The sequence below is a fragment of the Hakea prostrata genome, chromosome 6, assembly GCF_041222555.1.
Source record: "Hakea prostrata isolate BN-2017 chromosome 6, UWA_Hpros_2, whole genome shotgun sequence".
Classification (NCBI taxonomy): domain Eukaryota; kingdom Viridiplantae; phylum Streptophyta; class Magnoliopsida; order Proteales; family Proteaceae; genus Hakea; species Hakea prostrata.
The window spans coordinates 22,459,718-22,479,932 of NC_142605.1; the positions used below are offsets into that span (position 1 = coordinate 22,459,718).

The 20,215-nt window shown below is 37.5% G+C and overlaps 1 protein-coding gene across 1 annotated transcript in view; it reads right to left on the reverse strand.

The window, feature by feature from the left end:
• LOC149012656 (myosin-1-like) overlaps positions 1 to 20,215 on the reverse strand; it is a 61,396-nt gene that overhangs the window by 3,517 nt on the left and 37,664 nt on the right. The window contains exon 22 of the mRNA XM_089160225.1: positions 6,055 to 6,134. Coding sequence (XP_089016351.1) covers positions 6,055 to 6,134 — 80 coding nt within the window. The remainder of the gene's footprint in view (positions 1 to 6,054; positions 6,135 to 20,215) is intronic.

The following is a 20,215-nucleotide window of genomic DNA, read 5'->3' on the forward strand; positions in this document are numbered from 1 at the left end:
AATCTAACCTTTATGAATAAGTTTGTTTTCTTATTTTCAAGGTCACACACTACAGAGGAGACAAACTGAAGAGTTTGATCACCTGTGTTGATTTAAATAGTGAAATCCATTCTAAACAAGTTGCAGCTTCTTTCTTTGTGTTACCCTGAACTCCCATAACTGTGGAGTTTAATTTCACCATCATGATTTACACCATGGTTTCAGCATTATTTGCTCACGGAAACTTATATCTTTGGCCTTGAAGATGATTTTTTGATTTACCACTTAAACGTTTTACTTTGTTTAGGATTATTCACCTCACCCTATTTCCAGGGTTCATTTGGAATGGAGATAGCCAAGGGCGGACCTATAGAGGGGCCGAGGGGGGCCATGCCCCCCCCCCCCCGGATTTTTAGAAAATAGTACTAATTCCTTTATTTTTTTCTAGTTTTTATATAAATTTTGTTAATTTTTCCGGTTTTTTCTCTTCCCACATGTGAAATGTCACTATTTGGCCAATTCCCCCCCCCCAATATTGAGAACAATTTTCAAAGGTAAAATAATGGGTATAAACGTCATTCCTAATTAAAAACTAACTCCTCAATCCCTATTTATTCTCTCCTCTCTTCTCTCTCATATTTTCTTCCTATTTATTCTCTTCTCTTTCTATAAACGTGGGTTAAGGAAATTTTTGAAAAAAAAATCTTATTAGGTATTCAAAATTTCATTCCTAATTAAAAACTAACTCCTCAATCCCTATTTTTTCTCTCATATCTCCTCCTCTCTCCTTCCTTTCTTCCTATTTATTTTCTTCCTTTTCTATAAGTGTGGATTAAGAAAATTTGGAAAAAAATATACTCCACAATTAGGTACTCTTTCTCTCTCTCTCAATTTATTTATCGTTTCTCTTTTTCTCCTCTTTTTTTTTTTTGTTATCTTTTTATTTGATTTTATATACTATATTTCTTTATTTCTTCTGCAATTTTTGTTATTTGATTTTGTATTGTGATTTGTGAATAAAATATCTATAGTTAGTAAGGTAACTACCATTGAATTGCATCTCTTACCTTAAAAAAATATTTGGTTTACATCTCCTACCAAAGAAAATTTTGGCTTGCATCTAACTTTTTAGGGTTGAAGTCATGTATATATATATATATATGTTTATATTGTTGTTCTAATTTACCTATATTTTGTGGGAAAAAATATCATTATCAATAATTTACCTTTTTTTCAAATATGTGTGGGCCCCACAAAATATGTGGGTTATTCCCTAATATAATAAAATAATTTAGAAGTGGGATCCTCAATAGGTTTTATAAGGGCCCACACAATATGTGTGGCAAAAAAGCATTAGTGCTTCCCCAACGGGAAGGTTATCTGGCTTTCATTCTTCGCCCCGCCCCCCCCCCCAATATTGAATCTTAGGTCCGCCCCTAGAGATAGCCTGGTGGAACATTTTTTATAATGCATGTCACTTACACTGTTAATTAAGAGACTTATTACAAGTTGGAAAAGGATATTGATGTGAAGTGGAAAAGGATTAGGAGTATAATTTACATTATTTTCTAAGAATATTTCCAGCCTATCGTCTATGATGTCATGCAATAGTGCACTAGGATTACAGCATTCTTTCACTTATTCATTGGTATTCTGCAACTGAAAGTGTACTTTCCTGTTACCCAAAAAAAAAAATTTGTGTACTTCCCTAATTCCTACACACATAGGACCCTGATGCGCACAGAACTTCTAGAATTGCATCACTTTCCAATTGTTTTTTTTTTTGGGGGATGAATAAATAATATATTAAAACAAGAAAAGGAGCACAAGGTCTCTAATTAGGAAACCGAAAAGAAGAGCTTAGGCCCCAGGAGACAACAATAAGCCTGTTCCTTGGGGTATCATCAACAGGGGGTGGGGCAAAGCTAACAACCTAGCAGATACATCAAAATAGATGGCATTCCAAATCTTATCTATAGAGCGGGAAGTCCATCTCCAAAGATTGCACTCCCACCAAAGGTGATGGATCAAGGCACAGAACACTAGCTTACCAATCCGATTGTAGATGGACGAGCTTGAAAAGTTTCTTAAAATCCAAGACCAATCTCAGAAGAATCCATAGGATTGCCTCGAGTGGGAACAAATGGAGGCTAAGGTTTTTTCCTAGATAAATCTGGAGAAGGGGCACAAAAAGAAAAGGTGCTCAAGGTTCTCCAATCCGTTCCAACAGAGGATGCAATTTGGGTTAGTGGGGTTGTGGCGGCTAATAAGGAAGGATTGGGTGGGGAGGGCTTGGTTGAGGGCTCTCCAAAGGATAAGGGAATGATAGGGAATGTAACCTTTGAACCAAACCAATGGGGGCCAAGGGGCTTGGGATTATGATGCCTGAGGAGATTCCAAGCTGATGAAGTGGTGAAGGATTTGGAGGGGGAAGGGAGCCAGATGATGAGGTCTCTTGAGGAGCTGGAGATAAGGGGAAGAGATTCCCAAACCTGTGTGAGAATGGGGAGGGGGGAAGGAATCCAAGACCCATTAGAAATGAAGCTAGACAAGGGGGTGGACTTGGGGATACGGGTGTCATAAGCAATGCGGGGACCAAAGTGGTTATAGAGAATGCCCATCTAATGCCACAAATCAAGCCAAAAGGAGGTGAAGGAACCAGAGGAGATGGAGGTAGAGATAGCAGAGATGGCACAGGCCGAGAGTGGGAGAATTTTCCAAACCCAAGATGGATTGGAGGGCATAGGGACAGTCCAAAGGGAGTCAAACCGGAGATGAAAGGAGTAGACCCATATTACCCAGCTAGAATCATGTTTTGAGGTAATTTTTCAAATGAGCTTGAGGAGGCAGGCAAGGTTAACATCAGTGATCCGGCGGATTCCTAGGCCACCTTCAAAGGTGGGGCGGCAAATGGAAGACCAACTGATCGGGCGAATTAAATGCGTGGAGTCCTACCCTTTCCAAAGTAAGGCACACAATAGGAATTCCATCGCGTGGATGGTGGACTTGAGAATGGAGAAGATTCCACACCAATAGAGATAGGTGGACTGAAGCACAAAGCAGATCAGGACCGTTCTCCCTGCAAAGGATAGAAGCTTACATTTCCAAAGTTGTAGCTTCTTTTGGATATTGTCAAGCATAGGGAGACACTAGTGACAAGTGAGTCTATCGGGGATGAGCGGAAGACCTAGGTAAACCACAGGGAAGGAACCAAGCATGAAACCCGAGAGTTGGAGAAGAGAGGCTCGGAGCTGATCAAGGATACCAGAGAGAAAATGGTTGACTTGTTGAGATTGACCTGAATACCCGAGAGGGCTGAGAGGATGGAAGAGATGGATTGGTGATAGGCTTTACAGAAAATCATGAGATCATTAGCAAAAGTAAGATGGGTGAGGTTGAGGGACTTGCACTTGGGGATGGGAGAAATGAGGAGCTGGTCAGTCTTGACTTAAAGGATACGAGATTTGACCTCTAAGGCGAGGGAGAAGAGATAAGGAGAGAGGGAGCAGCCTTGTCGGATCCCTACACAGGAGGGGAAGAAGCCCGCCGAGGAGCCATTGGCTAAGATGGAGAAGCGGGGAGACGAGATACAGGTTTCGATCCAATGGATGAAAGGGGTGGGGAAACCCATGGAGAAGAGAACATCACTAATGAAATCCCAGCGAATAGAGTCAAAAGCTTTATGAAGATCAACTTTGAGGAGTGCAGCTAGGGAGTGAGAGGATCTATCAGTGCCCCGAACAATCTCCGCACAAAGGATAATGTTATCCGCAATGCTACGGCCCGAGATAAAAGCCGATTGATTCGGGCTCACCAGGGACAGGAGTGCCTTTTGAGCCTATTCGCTAGGATTTTAGAGATGAATTTGTAAAGGAGGTTACAGAGGGAGATGGGCCGGAATTCAGAGAGAGAAGAGGCACCTGGCTTATTGGGAATAAGACAAGGGAAGGTTTAATTAATGGAGGAAAGCTGGGAGGGATTAAGGAAGAAGCTGTGGATGGCATGGACAAGATCATTCTCAATAAAATCCCAGGTGGCAAGGAAAAAAATCCATACTAAAGCCATCAGGACCCAGGGCCTTATTGGGCTTATGGGAGCGGATGCCAAGAAGGATTTCTTCAGAGGAGGGAATGGCATAGAGAGAAGAGAAGGAAGAGGGATCGATGAATTGGTTAATGAGGTTGGGGGGAAGGGGGGGACGAGGAGGGGGAGAGAAGGTTGGAGAAGGAGACGATCTCAGCCTTGATGCTGTCCGGATCAGAAATGCAGGTGCCATTATTGGAGATGAGAGAGGTGATAATATTGAAGTTATTCCGGGCTTTGAGGGATCAGTGGAAATAGGCAGTGTTGGAGTCCCCAAGTTCACTTGTCAAGTGATTTCCTCATTAAATCCACAGCTGAAGTATATCTTAGTGGAGCATATGTTAAACTCCAAACCTCTTCTCTCTCACTTTGATTGTCATGACATGTCTCATCAGTTTGTTACAAAAACACCAAAAACTTGATACAACAGGGGAATGGACCCCAAGTGACACTATAGCTTATATCTCAGATGATTTGTTCAACCTCAAAAACAATAATCTCATAGATCATGCATCCATCTCGGAACCTTAGCATGCTTAGAGAGAGAGAGAGAGAGGGAGAGTTTGAAAACCCAAAAAGATTGGAATGGATTTCTTATTTCCTGCTTTCTTTCATTATTTCTTAGACTTCTGTTTTATTTTTGGAGAGGAAGGAAAAGGGGTAGATGAAAATCAACAATGTTGTGCTTCTTCTGTTTACTAATGCTCTCATGTACCAAATTCGCTTGCTGTTTATGAAGAATGATAAGCTGTAAGTTTCTATTTTCTCTCACTCACTTCCCATTAGACCCATTTTATCAGAGTCAAGAGAGTTAATATGCCAAGAAGAATCACCACTTTTCCCAATATTCCCTCCCTCCTACATTGTCTCAATTTCATATGTTCCAACTAGAAAGTTTATGTGCCTTGCAGCTAGACAACACATCCATCCCTTTTCTTATGAATACTTATTCTCACAAACCATACCGCCCTTATCAAATTTTATCACCATCGTTTTCTTCTTCTATCACTTGCTGGAAAGTTATTAATTGGTCTCGGTTCTTTTATAAAGAGGCAGGATGAACAAAAAGGTTAAATTAAATCATGTACCCCAAAAAGGTTAAATTAAATCTTTTATGAAACTCTCTTCTTTGGGCAGAATAATAAAAACTTCAATCGTGTACCCCAAAAAAAGTTTGTTAAATTAAATCTAATTACCTTTATTTAAGTTGTACAGTTTACTCCCTAAGACAAAAGATCCCTCTAAATAAGTGAAAACATGATAATCTCTAATAAAAACTAATTCAAGTTAAAATCCAATTTATTACACACAAAAAAAAAATCAAATTTCCTTTAAAATATATGGAGGGGAAGAAAACATCCCTCTTTCAATTTTCATTGAACATTTGACAACCGAATTTCCCAAAATAAACCCCATTTTCACATTATATACAATCAAAACTACAAAATATTTGATAACCAAAAAAAAAAAATAATAATAATAATAATAATAATAATAATAAAATAAAATTATTAATACATTATGGTCTCTCTTTCTCCACCAAAAAAAAAATCCGCAACTTCACTCAAAATATTAAGTTAAATTGCACAAGGACTTTTTTTTTTTTTTTGGAATGGATTGCATAATGACTTCATAAGTTTGGGAGGGGGGGGGAAATCAAATTCCATTTGACATCTTGAAGCAAAATTTCACAATATTTTACAAATTTTTTCTCCCTCAACAGGAAAATATTTAAATATTTAAATTAAAAATATATATATAAAGGAAAAGTGTATGCATGTGAAATTTTGCTAGTATTGGTTAGAGATTGAGTTGGATCAGGTTGGTTGGTCACCGCCTGTCCATCTCAAACAGTGAGTTTTAAATCCTTGGTTTTAAACCACTCAACATAAAGCAACAATATACTGTATAACTACAAAAAGCTAGTCCTTGAGCACAAGAAGAATGTCACTAGGAGATTTCATTGCAGTAAAAATTAATGGCATAAAGTACCTTTGTGCCTTCAAGTTTTTTGGTTGAGTTTAGCAAGCCTACATCACTAGAACACCTTCTAACAAGCCAGCCTCGAATACCTGCAAAATAAGCTAATCAGGATCAACACATAAATTTTCTACAAATTTATAAATATACGCAGAGCAGTTTCATCGGCATTTCTTGGGGAAAAAAACAAATAAGCCTATATACAACGTGTGGATCAAAACATTTGAATATTTGATGTTACGATCATTTTAGACCAGCCCAGCCCCCGCGCACCCCACAAAGAATAACAATAAAATAAAATAACTAAATCCAGTTTCTATCCACACATGGTAAAAGTACCCCTAGCAGAATGGTTGTCAAGGTGACAAGCCGAGGTGATAGAGGACAACAAAAACCAAAGCAACACCAAGCAAGGCGATAAGGCACTGCCTAGGCAACACCAAATCGCCTTGACCCAAAAATGGGCAGAGGTGCATTGGCAGACACTTTGACAACTATGCCCGAAAGCATATTAAGGTAGCTTAGGCTCTCTTGGTATAGTTTAAATTTATGTCTCTAACATAGGAACATAAATAGATGCCTTGGGCTGTTTTACTGTTCATGAACCCTATTTCTCATTTAATAAATAAATATAAGCAAAAAGTCATAAATAGCTCAAGAATTTTATGATTCATCACCTATGGAAGTAATGGGCTGTTTTACTGTTCACGTGAAAAGTAACATGAACAGTATTATACCTTGATGCTTGCTACCTTTTTTAGATATGCAACTCTACTTTCTATTTCTAGTGTAGGAATCTTGCTACACAAGTTTTGGGAGATTCTAGTAAGCATAATTTCTATTTTCTGCTAGTTACTAATTTCAGAACTTTCTTTTTTTTGTACTTCCTATTTTGGACAGATTTTAGGAGTTAGAATACTTGAAAATTATGTCCATGAGTTGTACTCTTTATTTCTTTTTTAGAAGGCAAGTTTCTTGTCTCTCAGGTTGTATGCTAAGCACTTGAATTCTATAAATAAAGGAAGCTTGCAATTCTAGTTTCACTTCAGCTAGAATCGCAGGCTTCTTTTATGGTTCTCTCTTCTCTCTTTTCTTACATTCTCTTTTTTCTTTTCACAAGTTCAAACATTGTTTTGGTTGTTTAAAGCTTGATTTCTAACATGGCACAGAGCTTTTTTTAATCAAAACAATGTTGTTCTCAATGTTCTCTTCTAAAGTTTGCTTTCTTTCTTTTTTCCAGTTTTTCTTGGTGTACAGCCAGCCACCTAATGTTATATCTAATGTACTGTTAGCAGTGTTGTCAAAGCGCCCGCCTAGGTGGCAAAGCAGTTTTTCAACCACTTTATTTTGAACCGCTTAATTGACACATCGTCTTTTTGCCCCTTTGTTGCCTTGTGCACCTTATTGCTGCCTAGACGCTAAAGCAGCCGCTTTTTTTACATTTTGTACATAATGTTTTTTTCATAATTTTTTTTATATCAAAATTTATTCTATAAAACCATATATAAATTTAATAGCTTAGTTATTTCGGAATCGAGTCCCAAATTGCAAAGGAACTCCAAGGCCCAAGGTGACGTAGGACTTCTACAAGCTCCGAGGGCGCTGCACCGACACCCCTGCCAAGGCTGCCTCCCCAAACCCCATGCATGTTAGCAACAGAATGTGAAGCATGAGCCATACTCAACATCGGGAATCAATGAATCATTTAATGGACAACGACTTGGAAAGCGGAATAATGAGATCTATTAATTTATCATGTTCATTTTGTTAGTACATAGTCATTGTTATGATGCTTGATAAGATGAACTTATGTTTGTGTTCTTTTCTTTGGATAATTTTTCATAATTATAATTTTTTAATGCTTTCTTTTTTGGATGAATGTGACTATTGAATGTTTTTTTAACTAAAAAAATGAACTGATCTTCATACTTATTAACTTACCTTTACACATTCCAAAACTTGGATTAAATCCAGATTTGCTTCCGTGCATCATGGAACAACTTTTTGACCGAAATTGGGAATTTCGGCCGTTTCGGATAGCAAACCGAAAAGGCTGGCGAAAAAGAGTTTTTCCAAAAATTATCGATATTCTGGCGAACTAGCGAAAATCACCCCAAAACGTTGCTGGTATCTCTCATTTTCATTTGAATCCTCAAATCAAACTGAAACCCTAATCATCTCTACAGAGAAACAGTAATGGAGAGAAGATTGAAACAGACAATAAACTTTAGCAGTGTATCATTTTAGCGTTTCAGAGAGAAAAGAAGTGAGAGGAGAGACTGAGGAGAGTTCGTCGAGTGGTTGAGCAAATAGACTTGAACAGCAAAGAAAGCGCTACTTCACAGTTGCCAAAGATGGTGGTCGACGATCATCATCCATGACGTTGCCTTCGAGCCTTCGACACAAATCGACAATCGGAAACAAAAAACACCCTGCAACTATGCAAGAAGAAATGAAAGGATGACTTTATAAAAATAAAAAAATAAAAAGAAGGAAGAAGAAGAAAGGAAGAAAGATATGACGTTGAGCCTTGTTAACCACACACGTGGTAGAGCAATTAATGATGAGGGATGATGTTGAGACTTAAGAGATAATGCTTGCCTTACGTGAGTAATTAATGAGGGGCAATTAATGATGCTTTACAGCCATGGTAGAGCAATTAATGATTTTTTATTCTGATTTTTGCCTTTTTGGACAAAATTTAACGCATAAGTCAGAAAAATCTTGCCGATTCGCTGTTTTTGGCAACTGGCGAGCGAGATGTCACACCTTGGCGTGCATTACATTTTCTTTCTGCATCCTGAAATCCTCTTTCCTTTATTCGGACCTAAGGTTTGCAGAGTTTTTTTTTACATTCTACTTCAAGTTCTGGAAGGCTGATTCAAGTGATATCTAAATTCAATTCAATGTCTTCAATTACAAGTGATTCAACCATGAGTACGGCTGAATCTAAAGGACCTCAAGGAGATTATGCCAATGTTCAAATTACTTCCATCAAACTGAAAGGTAGTCCTCACTATTTTCTTTGGTCACAAGCGATTCAAGTTTACATAGTTGCAAAAGGTAAGCTTCAGTTTATTGAAGGTGAATCTCCTGTTGAGACTGACAAGTCCTATGCTAGTTGGATCCAAGATGATGCTATCATCAAAAATTGGATGTGGAATAGAATGGAACTTGATATTGCAACCAACGTTATGTTCCATAACTAGATCTAAGATGATGCTATCATCAAAATTTGGATGTGGAATAGTAAGGAACATGATATTGCAGCCAACGTTATGTTAACTACAAAGGGGATATGGGATGACTTGCAAGAGACCTATTCCCAAGCTAAAAATATGACCCGGATTGACCCGGATTTTTAGTATTTATTAAAAACTATTTCAATTTCAGCAAGCTGACAAGTCTCTGCAGGAGTATTACAACTCTTTTAAAAGAATGATGGAGGAATTGAATGTATTTCAACTTCTCACCACAAAATAGAGAAGCTCAAGACACAAAGGAATGAATTTTTTGTATCCAAGTTTCTTGTAGGGTTGAACCCTGAACTGAAATCTGTCAAATGACATCTTTTGCTGGTGAGCATGTCCCCAACCTTAGTGAAGCATATTCCAAACTTCAACGTATTGCCTTGCCTGAAGGAAGTTCTCCAGAAAAAGTTCTAAAGGAGAAAATTCAGCCTTTACAACCTTAAGCGGAAGGGGACGTGGTCGTGGAGAAATCAATAGATCTTCTGGAGGTCATGGTATTCAATCCTTTGACAAGACATCACGATTATGTGCTCATTGTGGTAAAACAGGGCACTTAGCGGAAGCTTGTTGGGCCAAACATGGAAATCCAGAGTAGGCAAAGCAACTTGCCAATCATGTCGTTTCCGATGGTAGTACTGATATTGTAGCAAACAACGATAGTGGTTCTGTATCTTCTTCAAGAGACTTGTCTAAAGCTGTAAGAGATAATGTTAGCCATATCCTTCACCGATTTCAAAATATTGAGACCGGCGCTTCCACATCCACTGGTACTTCTGCTGCAACACTTTCTCATAGAGGTGACACAGCACTTCTCACTCCTACTCCTACCCCTTGGATTATTGACTCAGGGTCCTCTCACATGACTAGTAAGTCATCGCTTTGTAACTCTTTTTCTAAATCTACTACTAATAATTCCGTTGTCATAGCTAATAGGACTTCCACACCTATTCTAGGCTCTAAAAGTATTTCTCCTACAGCTTCTCTTACTTTTTCATATGTACTTCATGTTGAACTTTCCGTTTAATTTATTATCTGTTAGTCAGTTAACTAAAGCACTAAACTGCTCTGTGACCTTTACTCCCACTTTTTGTGTTTTCCAAGACCTTCACACGAGGAAGACGATTGGTGGAGGGTGTGAAAGGAACGGACTTTACTATCTGGAGTCTGAATTATGTTGCCCTTGTTGCGGCTCTCTCTGACAATGGTGTAGAAGCTCTCAAGTGGCACTGTCATTTAGGTCATCTATCTTTAGTTAGATTAAAGCTTTTATTTCCTTCTTTTAAGTCAATGTCTAAATTAAACTTTGAAGCATGTGAGTTAGGGAAGCATCATCATGCCACCTATCCTCCACGCTTGGTCCCTCGTAGTGAGTCTTTGTTTTCTCTTGTTCATCCGATATTTAGGGTCCTTGCAGAGTTAGTAATAGACACGATTTTCGATATTTGTCACTTTTGTGGACAATTTATCTCGTCTTACATTGTTGTATATTTTAAAGAATCAAACAAAATTCTTAACTACATTTAAAATTTTCATTCATGAAATTCGGACTCAATTTTCTCTTCCTATTGAAATTTTTCGGTCTGATAATGCTTTAAAATATATACAACATGATATATCTACCCTCTGTAATCCCCTTAGAATGATTCATCAAACCAGTTGCCATTCACTCCCCAACAAAATGAAGTGGCTGAATGCAAAAATCATGACCTCTTGGAGGTTGCGTGAGCTCTTCTGATTCAGATGAATGTTCCCAAGAATTACTGTTGTGATGCCATTTTGACTACTGGTCATTTAATTAATCAAATGCCTATGACTTTACTTTCTAAAAAAATTTCATTTTTCAGTTGTTTTTCCAAATAGAGAACCATCTTAGTTTCACCCAAATTTTTTAGTTGTGTTTGTTTTGTTCATATACCACATCCTTTGGATAAACTTTCCCCATGTTCTGTCAAATATATTTTTCTTGGGTACTCATGTACTCAAAAAGGTCTTTGTTGTTATGATCTTGTTCATCATAAACAATTTGTAAGTGTGGATGTGACTTTTTTTGAAGATACACCCTATAACCCTAGTCCATCTATACCTATTGAAAATCATGTTTTAGATGCTGCTCCCCCTATTTCTTCTATTCCTTTTGTGGTTCCTTCCATTGGCAGTGTACCCTCTACAGGTTTATCAGCAGAGACATAAGTTGGCAAAGCGCATTGTGGATAGTACTTCTCCTCCTGTAAATACTAGCGACTCTCCCCTAGTGGAGACTAAAGCTGGTTTTACAGAAGTTCCTACTTCATCCTCACCACCAACGGATTCTTCTAGTGGAGATCCTACACCGACTACGACTTACCAATTGCTTTGAGGAAAGGTACTCGTACTTGTAATTTACGCTCTGACATTGCTTATCCTGTTTCCAAATTTGTATCTATTTCTCATCTACCTCCTCACGTTCACTGCCTTGAGCTTTCTCTATCTGCTATTCATATTCCAACCATCATACTAAGGCCCTTAAAGACCCTGGCTGGATGCCCGCCATGGATGTGGAAATGGATGCTTTACAATCTCGTAATAAATGGTCCTTGGTAGACCTACCTCCTGGAAAAGATGTGGTCCGTTGTCAGTGGGTGTATACCGTTAAGTATCATTCTGATGGCACGGTTGAAAGGTTAAAGGCCCGTTTGATGACTAAGGGTTATATTCAAATATACGGTGTGGACTATTTTGAAACTTTTTCTCCTATGGCTAGACTTAATTATGTTCGTGTTTTGATTTCTTTAGCTATAAATTATGACTGGCCTCTATTTCAGATTGACATAAAAAATGCCTTCTTATATGGTGATCTTCGTGACAAAGTTCATACGGAGCAACCTCCAAGGTATGTTGCTCAGGGGGAGGATAGTGTTTGTGTTTGCAAATTTCATAAAGCAATTTATGGCCTTAAACAGTCTCCACGAGCTTGGTTTGAGAAATTTAGCAAGATTGTGGAGTCCTTTGGATTTGTTACAATGTTATTCTGATCACTCTATCTTTGTTAGACAACAGAGTGGTTCTGTTGTCATTATGACTATTTTTGTTGATGATATTATCCTTTTAGGCAATAACGTTGAAGCCATTCATATAGTCAAGGCACACCTACAGAAGTGGTTTCCAAACCAAAGACTTGGGTGATCAACAATATTTCTTGGGGACTGAGGTAGTCCATAGTAAACAAGGAGTTAGTTTGTCACAAAGAAAATATGCCATAGATCTTTTGACTGAGACTGACGTGCTTGCTTCTAAGCCTAGCAACATTCCCATGGACCCTCAGTTAAAGTTAGGACGAGATGATGGTGATTTGTCGGATGATGTCCAACGTCTTCTAAGCCTAGCAACATTTCCATGGACCCTCGGTTAAAGTTAGGACGAAATGATGGTGATTTGCTGGATGATGTCCATCATTACAAAAGTCTTATTGGAAAATTTATTTATCTTACTATTACTCATCCTGATATTTTTTATTTTGTTGGTATGTTGAGTCAGTTTATGCAGTCTACTAGGAAGGCTCATTGGAATGCAGCGATGCGAGTTCTTCGATATCTCAAGTGTGCGCCTGGGAAAGGGCACCACTATCAACCACATCAAAGTATGGACTTGGTCGCCTTTTTTATGCGAATTGGGCTGGATCCATCACTGATCGCCGGTCTACTACAGGTTATTGTACATTCCTTGGTGGAAATCTTGTGACTTGGAAGAGTAAGAAGCAATCCACTATTGTCTGGTCTAGTGCTGAAGCTAAGTATAAGGCCATGACCCACACTACTGTTGAATTATTGTGGCTTCATTCCTTATTAGAAGAAATGGGGTTCGCAGTTTCTGCTCCTATAAAAAAAATTTGCGACAATCAGGCTGCCACTTACAATGCTAGTAATCCAATGTTCCATGAGAGGACGAAGCATATAGAGGTTGACTATCATTTTAAGTGTGACGCAGTCAAAAAAAAGCTTATAGAGACTCCCTTTGTTAGCTCTACTAACCAGATCACTGATCTCTTCAATAACGCTGTATTTTGACCCAGTTTCCAGTCTATTTGTTGCAACTTGCAAGCGGGGCATGGGAGACTTGTATGCTCCAGCTTGAGGGGAAGTGTTGAAGTAACGGGCTGTTTTACTGTTCCCGTGAACGGTATTATCCTTGATGCTTGCTTCCTTTTTTAGATATGCTACTCTAGTTTCTATTTCTAGTGTAGGAATCTTGCTACACAAGTTTTAGAAGTTTCTAGAAAGCATAGTTTTTATTTTCTACCAATTACTAATTTTGAAACTTTCTTTTTTCTGTACTTTCTACTTTGGATAGATTTTAGGAATTAGAATACTAGAAAATTATGTCCATGAGTTGTACTCTTTATTTCTTTTTTAGAGGACAAGTTTCTTATCTCTTAAGTTGTATGCTAAGCACTTGAATTCTATAAATAAAGGAAGCTTGCAGTTCTAGTTTCACTTTAGCTAGAATCGCAGGCTTCTTTTATGGTTCTCGCTTCTCTCTTTTCTTTTCTAAAGTTCAAACAGTATTTTGGTTGTTTAAAGCTTGATTTCTAACATCACCTATTGTGTTAATATTTGTTTATACAGTTACTGTTGAGGTATGACACATAAGCCTTCAATTAATTTTGATGAAAACAAACACAAGGCACTACTGTCTTGTTTAAGATGTGTCTAAATAGATCAAGCCAAATGAACCATATCAAGAAAATGGAACCAAGGCAAGGAGGATCAAGAAACAAAAGAATGGAACCAAGACATGATTGAAGGCCTAACGCATAAGACTTGATCAGCAATCAGAGCATGTTAACTTGACGCTTGAAGATGAGATGAAGACTAGAAGAATCAAGAAGAAGGATCGAACGCACTTAGAACACTTGTACACATGTAAAATTGCAATCACTTGTACATCATGTTCATTATATCATTAGATAGGGTGAGGACAAGCTAGGTAGAGTCACAAGTTGGACATGGGCTGGTTAGGAGGACCAAAAACCCAAGAGTTCAGTTGCCAAACTAAACAAACTGCCGTTTATCCAGAATCGGCTAGCCGTTTGGTAACAACAAGCCTCTTGTCCAAAAGGTGCACCATTTGTTAATATATAAACTGTAATGGCTACATTCCTCAAATGGCAAGCCATTTGTACTAAATGGCCTGCCATTTCAGTAAAGAATGTGACTGTTAACTATCCATTAGGCTCAAACCAAAGGGAATTTTTGCACATTATAAATTCACAAATCCATTTAAATGAAGACCTCTACCAAGTGCTCATAACCCACACTTACTCTACTATTCCCAAGCTCTCAAAACTCATTCAATCATTGTGATATAGCCTCTCACTACCTTGAGCATACTTTGAAGACTCTTTGCAAGGAAGGAAGCCCTTCAAATTGATTGTGGCTGAACTGATAGTAGGCCTTCTAGGATCATAACTTCAAAGTGTTGCAAGGCCATTCTCATTTTGGGCATTCATTCATCTTGCATCAAACTCACTCAAGGGGTAAGGTGTCACACCCCTTGATAGGTAATATCTTAAATTTGTAATTTCATTTTGTTATCATAGTTCTAGTTCTAAGTTGAATTATAATTGTAAAGGGTGCTCTTGCCCCACTTAACAAATATTTGTAAGGGTTTAATTCTCTACCCACCGTATTGAAAAGAATCACTAGTGGAATACTCTCTTGAGGCCAAAAGAGATGTGGACATAGACTTGTAAAGTCGAACCACTATAAAATTTTGTGTTGTGGTTGGTTTTATTATCTAATTACTTTTTAATTTGCAATAATTGTGGAAATTAGACTAATAAACTAGCAGTAATTAATTCACCCCTCCCTCTAGGTTACAATCATAATTACCGTTAATGAATATATGCAAAAAGGGCTGCTCAATTGGGGGTTAATATTTATTTCGAGTAAATGCATTTACTTGAAAGAAATTCCCTGGCTCCAAACAAGTGTCACGAGCCTGTCCTTTAATTGGGGCTTAATAGCTACTAGCCTCTAGAGTGGATCCAACCATCCATGCTACTTAGGGAGATCACTCCTTTCCGGTCTTGCCTGTTGACCTAGAAGGTTATTCAGTTGATGCTGGTCGAATGCTCGAGGCTAGAAGATGTGGTTCCCCTGGATAGCCTATGATCGTGCTGGTCGAATGCTCAAAGGCTAGAAGATGTGGTTACCCTGGATAGACTATGATCCTAACCTACTATGGTTATATTCGTCCACTGCTACTGAGAAAAGACAACAAAAGCAACAACCAACGGTGAAATAGCATAAACAAATGGAAGATCCATTGAAGCAATAACTGATGCTATGAAGGAAGGAAAGAAAGCAAAGAGAAGTGAGGACTCCTATTAAAGACAGCCTAAGAATCAAACAGTAATTAAACAATGACATGTTTCTGAACAACAAGTAAAGGGGCCCACCTCACACTCCCCCCTTCCCCAGGCCAAAAAAAACAAGAAATGCTTTTTGAAAAATCTATTCTATTTGACCCGGGCCTCCTTTTCTTTTCAATGAAAAGTTTTTCCTTGAAAAAGAAAAGCCTTACTAAGAAAGGGAAACATCAAGAGAAAGCAAACAAATATCACCTTCCCAGATGATCTATATATTCACTCTTTTTTCTTTTTTCTTTTTCCTTTTTAAGTTTAGATAGGACATTCTGCCTTTCATCATAGGTAACCTTGGTTGCATCACCAACTCTTTTTCCACTGGAATACAATCCCCCATAATTTTGTAGGACCATCTCCCAAAAAAGTATTCTATCGGATTTGATAGTTTCCACGAAGTTCATTCATTCCCCATACAGTAGTGGTCAAGGTTTTCCTGCACTATACAGAGGGCCTTGCCCTTAGCCGGATATCTCATCATTATTTATCTTCTGCCAATCACTATTTCATCAATTGATTGAAGGAGTGACCTTATTGATCAAGGACCAGTAGGAGTTCAAAAATTGAGGCAATTAAAAGATTCCTTAATTCCAAGTTTCAAATTATAGCATGATATACATACATAAAACCCTCCCTATTTCGAATTATAGTATGGTCATACATACACAAAACCCTCTCTCTGAAGGAATGAATCATGTAAGCATGCCCTAATACTCCTCTTACGAGGAAGTCTTTACTCATTTTAGAGAGAGACAGGTTGCATCCACTTAGGAAAGTGGCAGAGAAATATTTATAAAAATAAAAAAATAAAAAATAAAAAAAACCTAACAAATATAGTGACTCTTTAGGGATAACAAGAATATAATGCTAGCTTTCTCAACTCTTTCGAGAGCTACCCCAAACTAGTACTCTTTAGGGATAAAATGAAAAAATAGCACCCCCAAATCCAAGCCTCTTTAGGGATAAGAAGAATCCTAGACAATGTGCACCTCCCCTGAAAAAAATATATATATATATATATATATATATATATATATATATATATATATATAATAATTCCTCCCACTCCTAAGTGGATGTGGCTGTCCTCTCTAAAATGACGGGTGGTTTATATCTCGACCGCACATGGTGCCAAGTGGTAAGGCCTGATTTGGACTGGAAGAAGTGCCTTAAGGATATTCAGTGATTCTCCCAACATACATATCCGGGGTTGCAACGTTGGAAGCATGGACGGGATGGGCGGTCCAGTCGAATTCCATGAATGGAAAGGGAAACCAAGAAGAGGATTAACATTGAGCACCGCACCGCAATTGAATGGCCCGCTCTCCTCTTCACCCCGAGTAAGTTCAGATTGGTCCTTACCCCATAAGCTTCCCTCTTCCTAAACAAAATTGTCTAAGCAAAGGTAGCAATGGCTTCATGGTGGAAGACTAAACAAAGCCTAGGAGGACCAGACAGGACCAGTGGAGTCAAAAAGAGGCAATTAAAGATTCCTTAATCCAAGTTTCAAATTATAGCATGATATACATCAAAACCCTCCTACGAATTATAGTATGGTCACACACAAACCCCTCTCCGAAGGAATGAATCAGAAGCATGCCCTAATACCCCCGAGGAAGTCACTCATTGAGAGAGAGGGTGCATCCACTTAGGAAAGTGGAGAGAAATATTTATAAAAATAAAAAATAAAAATAAAAAAACCTAACAAATATAGTGACTCTTTAGGGATAACAAGAATATAATGCTAGCTTTCACTCTTTCGAGAGCTACCCCAAACTAGTACTCTTTAGGGATAAAATGAAAAAATAGCACCCCCAAATCCAAGCCTCTTTAGGGATAAGAAGAATCCTAGACAATGTGCACCTCCCCTGAAAATATATATATATATATATATATATATATATATATATATATATATATATATATATATATATATATATATATATATATATATATATATATATATATATATATATATATATATATATATATATATATATATATATATATATATATAAATACATATATATATATATATATATATATATATATATTCCTCTTCCACTTTCCTAAGTGGATGTGGCTTGTCTCTCTCTAAAATGACGGGTGGTTTTATATCTCAGACTGCACATGGTGTCCAAGTGGTAAGGCCTTGATTTTTGGACTGGAAGAAGTGCCTTAAGGATATTCATGTGATTCTCCCAACATACATATCCAGGGTTGCAACTGTTTGGTAAGCATGGATCAGGATGGGGGGTTCCCAGGTCGAATTCCATGAATGGAAAGGGGAAACCAAGAAAGAGGATTTAACTTATTTAGAGCACCGCACTGCAATTGAATGGCCCTGCTCTCCTTCTTCACCTGAGTAAGTTCAGATTGGTCCTTTACCCCATAAGCTTTCCCTCTTCCTAAAACAAAATTGTCTAAGCAAAGGTAGCTTAAATGGCTTCATGGTGGAAGACTAAACAAAGCCTAACTTTTGCCTTGCTCTGGTTTATCCAGTTTATAAACCCAGGCAAAGGAGAAGCTGGCCAAATCTGACTTCCAAACAGAAACTAAACCAACATAAATAGATTGATATGTATATATAGTTAATAATATCAAACATAATATATTCTTCACTTACACATTCCAAACTTGTAGCTAATTGCCCCATGGATTGGAGACATGTTTTGAAGTCATAGGAAACAACTGGTATTTGTACTTGTCTATAAGTTTTTTTAATCCAAGTGATTTCTTTGGAATAGACCCAAGATAAGGTGCAAAGTTAAATCCATGGAGTACATAAATTTAGTCTTCAAGTTTAGTATTCTAGCATGTGGGCCCCCCCTTAGTCTTGCAAATTAAGTAGTCAAACGACTCAAACCCCAGCAGTTCAGGAGTTTTAAGTTCAGTTCCAGTAGAATTCTCATCAGCTTCTTAAATGAAAGAAAAAGGACTCCCCAACCCTTTTTGCTGCTGCATTCTTCTCTTCTCTTCCATTTTCTCTACTTCTTCTAGGTTCATGACTCTTTAGTCCACTATAATTTTCATCCTCTTGATAAGAGACATAACTCTTCAACCACTTTTGCTGCTGCAGTCTTCGTCTTCTCTTCTATTTGCCTTCATTCTTCTACTGTTAGTCTACTGAGATGCTGAACTGCAGAACACGCAACTCAGACTTGTTGATTAGAATCTCCAGCTAGTCAGTAAGTTAAAGATCTGAAGCTAATGTTACTAGTATATTCTGAACTGTTTTCCAAATTTGAAATTCTATTGTTCTGCTTATGATAACTCTCTTTCTGATGATTTTATTCTGTTAGTTCTGTTATGTGAATCTAATATTTCATTGTTCTGTTTTTGTTATCACTCCCTTTCTGATTTCCCAACAGAAAACTATTTTTAGTTCTAAATCTGTAATTCCTTCTTAGATTATCTCCTCTTTTCTATACCTACTTTGTTTCCCCTTCATGCCTGCTGGAATATCGAAGTCAGCAACCATTTCAACTCTTGGTTATCAGGACATATCATAGATCTGGGGCAATGGTGAAACCATTCAAATCATTTATTCCTAATCTGCAATCAGGGTTGGTTGGCGGTATCACGTGTCTATATCTTCGCTATATATGCTCTTATTGAAAAAGAACTTAAAAAAAATTGTCATTGATATTACATGCTAGTTTAATAACATCAAATTACACAAACCAAGTTGACAATACCCCGTGTCAAGAGAGTGCTTTAAAAGTAAATACAGAGACTACACTTTTTTGGCTTGATTAGTAAAAAAAAATGCTCCTTATTATTGAAAGCTAAGCATAATCTCTCTTCTCTTTTCTTTTTTTCTTCTTTTTTCTTTTCTTTTCTTTTCTTTTCTTTTCTTTTCTTTTTTTTTTTTTTTTTTTTGGGTGGGGGGGAGCATAATCTCAATTGTAGTACTTAACAAGAAAGAAAATTCGACCGAAACAGGAATTTCGACCTTGCAAAAGGCCGAAATTTCAATGTTTCGGTCGAAACTGGACACTTTTTTCTAGAAATTGAAACTTCAACTTCGGGCCTCATATAGACTCAAAATGATTTGGATTCTTGCATACTACCTATTTCAAGCATAACAAACACAAAGGAACTAGTATTTTGCCAAAAAAAAAAAAAACCATTGAAAAATTATCATTCAAGTATACTAACAAATGACTGGTTCCGACAACTACTCAAGGACCAAAAAATAAAGAAATAAAAATGAAAGTGTGGCTAAACCATGACTGCTAACCAACGTGTTTCACTGAAACTGTTGAAGCTTTATAGTATACAGTATTACTGAATTTTCTAGAAAATATGTTAAAAAAATTAACAGTAAAAGAAATGCAAAATTGACTTGACATTACCAAATATCATTAGGAGAGAGGTTGGTCCAGAAAAGTGAAAGTTTTGTAATACAGGAATGTGAATATTGTTGAAGAACATTGGTGCTATTGTGTACACTATACAGCATTGAACAGTAAAATTTCAGAAATTACCTTCTTTAACAATTTTTATGGTTGTTCTTAAA